The following is an 8975-nucleotide window of genomic DNA, read 5'->3' as shown; positions in this document are numbered from 1 at the left end:
CCTATGAGATGATGATGCAGTGTGTGTCGCGCATGCTGGCCCACCCCCTGCATGGTGAGCTGCCCGCTGGAGACTGCACCCCAGCCGTGGGATGAGCCCTCGTGGATGGTAGACAGGGAGCAGTAGAGTGCCTGGGAAGTAGCGTTACTGGGATCGCTAGTAATGCTGGCGTCCAGTCCAGTCCAGCGGAGTTGGGGCTCTTCCCAGGCAGAAGAAATGGTGATCACAGGGTGTCTCATGATCACAGGGATCCCAGAGGCTGCCTCCCCTCCTGGGCTTGGACACAGGCCCCGCGGCCGGGGAGTTGTGGTCTTTGGCCATTGTGTCACCTGCGTGTGTGTTTACTTTCTCCTCAGTCATCTCAATGCGCTGCATGGTCCAGTTTGTAGGACGGGAGGCCAAGTACAGGTGGGTAATGCTTCTCAGGGTGGGCAGGAGGGCCCTGTCACTACTCAGAGTCTGCCAGGACAGGCCAGGCTGGGATCAGCTCCCGCCCCATTTCTGCCATTTCTAGCAGCTTCAGAGGAGTGGGCTAGTGACTTCCATAGTCTGAGTCCAGGGCATCTTCTCCCTCGCTCATCTAGGGTGTCCCTGGATGAGCTTGGGCACCTTGCGGAGGGGTGGGTGGATTGGAGTCCTCTTGATTAGGGGTCCTACCGGGGCTCCCTCCTGACCCCTGAGTCATATCCTGACCCTTCCTCCAGCTGTCGCAGGAGCGGGCTTATAGTTGGTTCCCTCCTCTGTTAAGCTGCCATCCAACCTGTGGGCTCAGGGCTTGTCCCTCCCATTGTTTACCTGCCATGCCCGGCACTGAGCTGGGTGCTCTGGGGTCATCGGTGTGTTGACCCCGCCCTTCCCTGGGGCACTTGTGCCCTCTCTCCTCTCTGGGTGCAGGACAGGAGGGGGTCCTGGAGACACAGGGCAGGAGTCATGCGCTTGTCTCCCTTCCTCTCAGCTTCTCATTTCCTGGGTTCAGTGGTTTCCTGTAGCTGTCCTTGGGGCCACTGCCCCAGGAAGCTTGGCTGCCATGGTGCCTCCTTTTGAGTTCGCTAGTGGGAAATTGGCCCATTCCCCCAGTGAGCTCAGAACCCAGTGGGCCGAGTCACAGTCCTGAGAAGCAGGGTAGTGGGGCCTGGCAGGGCTCTGGCTCCCACCGCCTTTCACCTAGGCCACCCCAGCTCTCAGCTTTGCAGAGCCTCCCTGCATTGTCCAGGCCCCAGAGGTTGCAGTTGAGCCTCCTTTGCATTTCACACCTAAGACGTCCCAGCCTGCCCTCTGATGGCTAAGAGGCTGCAGCGGGCGGGGCACATGTTCCCAGCTCCCTGCTGGGATAGGCCAGGTGTCTGTCTTTTTCCAGGCTGGGCGATCTGGGCGGTCTGCTGCAGGGCCTTCTGCTGCGGGGCCCTCTATTCCGTCCCTGCCCTCTGGGAAGGAGCCTCTCTCCACTCGCCTCCTCTCTCTCTCTGTCAGGCATGCAGGCTCCAGAAGGTTGTTCAGCCAGAGCTGAGCACAAAAGCCTGCCAGAAGGAGGGTCCGTCGCCTTGTAGCAGCCCAGGCCGGAAGGTTCATTCCTACATTCCAGATCCACACAAGATAGCCATAGAGAACTGGGGTTCTGCCCCCGGTGGGGTGGGTTTCCTGAGTCTCAGTGAACTGTGTCAGTGCCCCTCTCATCCCCAAACAAGGGCTGTGACTGTCTCCACTTGGCTTCTGCCCGGTGACAGAGGATGTCCCCTCCCCGTCCCAACCAGGGCCGGACAGCTCTGAGCAGGGGTGGGGGGCTCCCCTCCCCACCCGGGTGCGGGCTTCTTGCAGGTGCCCGGTGACCTTGTGTTCCCCGTGTTCTCCACAGCGGCGTGTTGAGCTCCATTGGGAAGATTTTCAAAGAAGAGGGCCTGCTGGGATTCTTCGTGTACGTGAGTTTTATACTCCCCGTAACTGTCACGGAGCAGGGTCTACTAACAGGCGCGTTCTCAACCCTCAGGCCGCGGCTGCTAGCCTCAGACTAACCGCTGCACCTCGGCTTGGCCCGTAGAGCTCCACAGCATGTGCGCTGCGGACTGGCAGAACCAGAGCTGCCCAGCCCCCTCCACGCCACGGCTCGCCCAGCAGTGGTACTGTCCGTCCAGCACACCGGGCGTGCGGGTACCATCCCCCCACTCCAACCCCACTGCCTCCGTCCGTTCACTCCAGGGCTGGGGAGCGGGCACAAGGCTGGCCTTCAGGAGGTCTTCAGCTCGTCCATCGTCCTTGGTTTCACTGCAGAAAAACAGCTGGAAGTCTGTGACTTAGGCTGAAGGTCAAGCCCCGGGCAGCTCGTAAGCTGACTCCAGCTGATAAATCCTGTTTGACAAAGTAGTTCTTCACATTCAACATTTGGGTTTCCCAGGTGGTGCTAGTGGTAAAGATCCGGTCTCCTGTCTGCCAGTGCGGGAGACGTAAGAGACACAGGTTCGATCCCTGGGTCGGGAAGATCCCCTGGAGAAGGAAATGGCAACCCACTCTAATATTTTTGCCTGGGAAATCCCATGGACAGCAGAGCCTGGTGAGCCATATATAGCCCATGGGGTTGCAAAGAATCAGATACAACTGAAGTGATTTAACATTTAATATTTAGAATGCTTCGCATTACAGTCCCTGTTTCTGGCTTCTCTTCAAAAGTTAAGACCTGGCCGTTCCGGGCCTGCGTTTCTGCAGAGCAGCTGTCAGCAGGGCACGCCATCTCCTGAGGGTCCCAGACCCTCCACCCAACCCAAGGTGGGGTGTCTTACACCCACCTTGCTCCACCTGTAAAGAAAACTTGCACTGTATAAAAAGACTGTAAACCACGACAGAACCCAAAAGCCAGGCCTTACAAATATTTTTGTTTTGCTTTTTTTAGGTCTAGACACTGACATACATGATGTCGTGAGCATAGTGCGCTAGACCTGGGGCTCTGTGTTAACTCACTTTGAGGTGCCACAGTCGGCCAGGTGTTCTGCATGTAGGTGTGTGTGCGTGTGTATGTGGTTCTCAGTAGGAGGTGAATTTGCCACAGGGGTCATAAGTAATGTCGGGAGACATCTTTTGGTTGTCACAGCTGGGATCTAGTGGGTAGAGACCAGGGATGTTGCTAAACATCTTGAAATGCAGAGGTCAGCTCCCATGACAAAGAATTTACTCAGCCCTAAAGGTCGACAGTGCCAAGGTTGACAAACTTTGATTTATATACACACACTTATTCAAATGTACGTTCGTGTCTGTGTATATCTATACGTGTGTGTGTGTGTGTGTGAATAAATATTTGCTTGTGTGACTAGTACTTCAGACCTTAAAACACTGCATATCATCGCCTCTGGTATTTTTCACTCTCACTGTATATATACATTCTATTCTGATGTGTGAATAGGACTCCCACACAACAGCTGCTTACCCATTGGATTCTTTTTTCTTTTGCATATTTGTAGAACATGATCTGTGTGCTCAGAAATCGCTGAGTGTATATGTGAAAAGTCAGTCTGAACACAGATGGAACCAACAGGATTGGAAATTGCATTCAAGAAGGTTCATTTTATTAATGTCCCTCATATCATATTAATAGGTGTGTTATATATTTTTTCTAACTTTTCAGATATTTTGAAATACTTTTTCAAATTCAAAAATCCTAATTCTGCATCCTCTCCCGAAGATAAAGCCATTCTCCTGAAACTCTTTCCACATGACTTCATATCTAAACAAGCAAATAAACACATTTTTTAAAAAAAAGAAAAAGACCACAAGGATCACACAGGACCCACTGATACCAATCTGGCTTTTCGCCCTCAGCACTGTATCTTAGGAAAACTTCATCTTACTGTGTAGAGATGTTTATTCTAAAGGCCATCACTTGAAAAGGCAGCCCTCCTTACTGAAGCTTGTATGGAGTGTCTTTGGTGGAACATTCCAGGGATGAAGACAGACGCCCTGAGCAAAGTTTTGTGAGCGTTGATTAGGTAAATAGGCAAAAGGAAAAATGCCAAAGTGTAGGTACTCTTTCCTTATCTGCATTTGAAAATCCCAGATTTTGCAACATTCATCTTAAGACCCAGCTTCTGTAGTTTGAAAACCACTTATGAGATCATAGGCTTAACTTGTGCTCTCAGATATGGCTTGTAGCATACACTCCACCACCCCACACCCTGTGAAGAAAGGAACACTGCCTTCCTGGTGTGGATAGCTGCTGGCCCACGTGGCCCCTGCAGCCTTCCTTCCTGAGGTGGTGCTGGTAGATAACGCTGAAGTTTAGAGCTTGGAACATCCTTGCCTGCTTCCTGGGTGTGGAGCCCTCAGGAATCGCTCCCTTCCCTCTCCTGCTTATCTCTGCTCACCTTGTTTTTTTAGCGGCTTAATCCCTCACCTCCTGGGCGATGTGGTTTTCTTGTGGGGCTGTAACCTGCTGGCCCACTTCATCAATGCCTACCTGGTGGATGACAGCGTGAGTGACACCCCAGGGGGGCTGGGGAACGACCAGAATCCAGGTTCCCAGGTTGGTTGGAACAAGGACTTGTCCATCTTTCCATGTACTGCTGATGCCCAGGGTCTGGGGCAGACTTGAGGACTCTGGGATTCTGAGCACTGGGCCCTGGGGGCTGGAGAGGGTCCTTGGTGGGTAGGGGTCTGAGCAGAAGACCTCTGATGGTCCCTGGGTGAACTTTGTCTCCGAGGAGATGAGATTGCTAACAAGACCTAGAGGGGTTTATGGGATGCCCATCCTTGGGCAGCTTCACTGGTAACGTGGATACGGACTTTATCCAAGGCTGGTTTGAGACAGTGACCCAACTAGGGGTCCCTAGTAAGGCAGGAGATAGACCAGCTCATGGTAACGCTTCAGCTCTCACTTAGTGTTGTAGGCTTGTTCAGGCCCTTTTGTGAACAGTGACGTTTGATCCTGACAGCACCCCAGTTGTGAAAGGAGCAGAGTCAGGGTGACACTGTGTTTTACAGACATGAGCCCCAGAGATTGAAGGGCTGTCCTGAGGCCCTTGGCTGTGAGTCAACAGTGCTGGGACTAGGTCTCCCTCCCTGGGCCCAGCTGAGGGTGCTTCAGTCAGCTAGGCCATGCGCCATGCAGGCGCACCCCGCTCTTGTTAGCAGGAGTCTCCACAGCTAGGTGTGCACAGACCTCTCAGCTGGTTGGGTCAGGCACGGGGAAGCCTAGATCCTTCTAAAAGGCACTGGTTAAGAAAGCTGGGGACTTAGTTTGACTAGTTCTGCCTGAACCAAGATACGAGTTGGGGGGCTGTGATGAGCCGGGGCTCCTGGTAGCCAGACATCCCAACAGCAGGGATCGCTCACTCTAGGAGGGTTGACGAGGGCCTGGGGACTTGTCTCCCAGAATCGCCTTGTTGGGGGTGGGGGGCTCATCGTCTTGTGTCTGTGTCTGGGCCCCAGAACAGCAGTTCCAGGGTGAGGGTGGTCTGGGAAAGAGTCCATGGTGAGGAGTGCCTCAGAGCTCACAGCTGAGGCAGAGGGAAACGGACCATTTGAAGTGGATAAGTGGAGTCTTACTGGCCTTTTAACGTAAGCAAATACAAGTTGCAGTAATGAGAGTAGCACACCCACGGCCCTGCCCTCGCTCCAGGGCGTTGGGAGTGGGTGAGCTGCTGCCGTCACACACAGCAAGCTTGGGACAGCTGGGGTGTTGATGGGGGTCGTCCCACAGCTGACAGCTTCCTCCAGTCCAGGTGGGCAGGTGTTTGACCAGGGGCTGCTGCACTTACCCTCAGACAGCAGCAGTCAGCACTTCACTGAAAGTACTTTTCGAGTGCTTCAGGCTAAGGTGAGGCTGCCGCTCAAGCAGAGGGCCCGGTAGACCTCCGCCCAGGGTTGCAGGGTGTCCATCTGGTGGGGCGGCCCCACAGGAGGCTGAGGGATGGGTCATCACCCTTCCTGTTTTGGGGCTGTTTCGTGGGTAAAGTTGAATTTAGGAGTTGGGCCTGAAGGGAGTGAGAGTTTGGTGAGGTGGGGGGCAGAAAACCCAGCGGTGCCCCTCACCTTTCACTGCAGGACCCAGGATTCTGTCTGGGCGGTTCACATGGGCACCTGGTTTTCCACTCAGTAAGCGCTTATGTGTGCCGAGCCCTGGGCACTGATCAAAGGCCCAGTCCTCAGGACTTGCAGAGGCTGCAGCCTAGAAGTCCACCTTCCTTCCCTTCACCGCTCACCACCCACGGTGGGGTCACAGAAGCCCTTTCAGTCAGGATATCCCAGTTCTGCCCCCCAGATGATTGCGGCTCTGACTCACAGGCTGCAAGAACTGCTGGCAGGCCCTGAAAGTGGGCTCTTCGTGTGCGGAGGAGCTGAGTGCTAGCTGGGTGCAAGGCCAGTGTGGATGGCAAGGTGAAGGGGGCCACAGAGCAGGCAGTGAGGACGGGACCTGTGCATCAGAAGTCTGCTTCCCGAGCCAAACCCATCTCCCTTTGTGTCTCTCCAGTTCAGCCAGGCGCTGGCCATCCGGAGCTACACCAAATTTGTGATGGGGGTAAGTCGGGCCCTGCATGGCCCTTTCCACGGTGCTGGGGGCCTGGGTGGGGCCTAGGAGGCCAGCTCCGGTGGTGGCTGAAGGCAGGCCTTAGTGAAGGCTACTGGCACAGGGTGTCCCTGCCCCCTGAACTCCGGCCAGGGCTGCGGTGGGTGGGGTCACTGACCCTCGGGTCTCCTGCAGATCGCGGTGAGCATGCTGACCTACCCCTTCCTGCTGGTCGGCGATCTCATGGCTGTGAACAACTGCGGGTAGGTGTGTGCCCCTCCCCCAGGCACCCTGCCAGGGCTGCTGGGGGGACCTGGCTGAGCCCCTCCCGGCCGCTCTGTGTGGCCTCAGCCCACCTGGCATGCCAGCTTCCTCTGGGATTCATCATACCCCTTTGGGAGGAATATGTGGGTCAGTATATGGGTGGTGGCAGCTTTAGCTCCTCCCACTGTCTTCTGGGTCTGACACGCTCTTCTTCCCGCGCAGGCTGCAGGCTGGGCTCCCTCCTTACTCCCCAGTGTTCAAATCCTGGATCCACTGCTGGAAGTACCTGAGTGTGCAGGTAAGTGTGCACTCCAGGGAGTTTTCTCCTCATTTCTCCATAACATTGATCGGAGAGAAAAGATTTTTGTATACCCTTCATGGAAAGTTAAGGGCTTGTCGTAGAATCCAAGGCTTTTATAAGTAAATTTTACTGTATGTAGAAGGGGTTTGAGGTGCTTAGATCTGAATTTCCTTAAGAATTAAACATCAGATCAGATCAGTCGCTCAGTCGTGTCTGACTCTTTGTGACCCCGTGAATCGCAGCATGCCAGGCTTCCCTGTCCATCACCAACTCCTGGAGTTCACTCAGACTCAGGTCCAGTCAGTGATGCCATCCAGACGTCTCATCCTCTGTTGTCCCCTTCTCCTCCTGCCCCCAATCCCTCCCAGCATCAGAGTCTTTTCCAGTGAGTTAACTATTCACATGAGGTGGCCAAAGTACTGGAGTTTCAGCTTTAGCATCATTCTTTCCAAAGAAATCCCAGGGCTGATCTCCTTCAGAATGGACTGGTTGGATCTCCTTGCAGTCCAAGGGACTCTCAAGAGTCTTCTCCAACACCACAGTTCGAAAGCATCAATTCTTCGGTGCTCAGCCTTCTTCACAGTCCAACTCTCACATCCATACATGACCACAGGAAAAACCATAGCCTTGACTCGACGAACCTTTGTTGGCAAAGTAATGTCCTGCTTTTGAATTAGCTATCTAGGTTGATCATAACTTTCCTTCCAAGGAGTAAGTGTCTTTTAATTTCATGGCTGCAGTCACAATCTGCAGTGATTTTGGAGCCCAAAAAAATAAAGTCTGACACTGTTTCCACTGTTTCCCCATCTATTTCCCATGAAGTGGTGGGACCGGATGCCATGATCTTCATTTTCTGCATATTGAGCTTTAAGCCAACTTTTTCACTCTCCTCTTTCACTTTCATCAAGAGGCTTTTGAGTTCCTCTTCACTTTTTGCCATAAGGGTGGTGTCATCTGCATATCTGAGGTTATTGATATTTCTCCCGACAATCTTGATTCCAGTTTGTGTTTCTTCCAGTCCAACGTTTCTCATGATGTACTCTGCATATAAGTTAAATAAACAGGGTGACAATATACAGCCTTGATGAACTCCTTTTCCTATTTGGAACCAGTCTGTTGTTCCATGTCTAGTTCTAACTGTTGCTTCCTGACCTGCATACAAATTTCTCAAGAGGCAGATCAGGTGGTCTGGTATTCCCATCTCTTTCAGAATTGTCCACAGTTTATTGTGATCCACACAGTCAAAGGCTTTGGCATAGTCAATAAAGCAGAAATAGATGTTTTTCTGGAACTCTCTTGCTTTTTCGATGATCCAGCGGATGTTGGCAATTTGATCTCTGGTTCCTCTGACTTTTCTAAAACCAGCTTGAACATCAGGAAGTTCACAGTTCACATATTGCTGAAGCCTGGCTTGGAGAATTTTGAGCATTACTTTACTAGTGTGTGAGATGAGTGCAATTGTGCAGTAGTTTAAACATTCTTTGGCATTGCCGTTGTTTGGGATTGAAATGAAAAATGACTTTTTCCAGTCCTGTGGCCACTGCTGAGTTTTCCAAATTTGCTGGCATATTGAGTGCAGCACTTTCACAGCAGCATCTTTCAGGATTTGGAATAGCTCAACTGGAATTCCATCACCTCCACTAGCTTTGTTCATAGTGATGCTTTCTAAGGCCCACTTGACTTCACATTCCAGGATGTCTGGCTCTAGGTCAGTGATCACACCATCGTGATTATCTGGGTCGTGAAGATCTTTTTTGTACAGTTCTTCTGTGTATTCTTGCCATCTCTTCTTAATATCTTTTGCTTCTGTTAGGTCCATACCATTTCTGTCCTGTATCGAGCTCATCTTTGCATGAAATGTTCTTTGGTATCTCTGATTTTCTTGAAGAGATCCCTAGTCTTTCCCATTCTGTTGTTTTCCTG

The 8975-nt window shown here is 52.4% G+C and overlaps 1 protein-coding gene across 1 annotated transcript in view; it reads left to right on the top strand.

Annotated features, from left to right (window-relative positions):
• MTCH1 (mitochondrial carrier 1) overlaps window positions 1–8975 on the top strand; it is a gene marked incomplete at its 5' end in the record, with an annotated part of 18487 nt that overhangs the window by 7038 nt on the left and 2474 nt on the right. Inside the window, 7 exons of the mRNA XM_010848739.1 lie at window positions 1–54; window positions 357–408; window positions 1853–1912; window positions 4360–4504; window positions 6452–6499; window positions 6683–6750; window positions 6974–7049. Of these exons, the coding sequence (XP_010847041.1) occupies window positions 1–54; window positions 357–408; window positions 1853–1912; window positions 4360–4504; window positions 6452–6499; window positions 6683–6750; window positions 6974–7049 (503 nt within the window). The remainder of the gene's footprint in view (window positions 55–356; window positions 409–1852; window positions 1913–4359; window positions 4505–6451; window positions 6500–6682; window positions 6751–6973; window positions 7050–8975) is intronic.

The sequence above is a fragment of the Bison bison genome, unplaced genomic scaffold (assembly GCF_000754665.1).
Source record: "Bison bison bison isolate TAMUID 2011002044 unplaced genomic scaffold, Bison_UMD1.0 scf7180017864270, whole genome shotgun sequence".
NCBI classification, from domain to species: Eukaryota; Metazoa; Chordata; class Mammalia; order Artiodactyla; family Bovidae; genus Bison; species Bison bison.
Note: the sequence above shows the minus strand (reverse complement) of the source record. Positions and strands in the feature narration are given on the sequence as shown.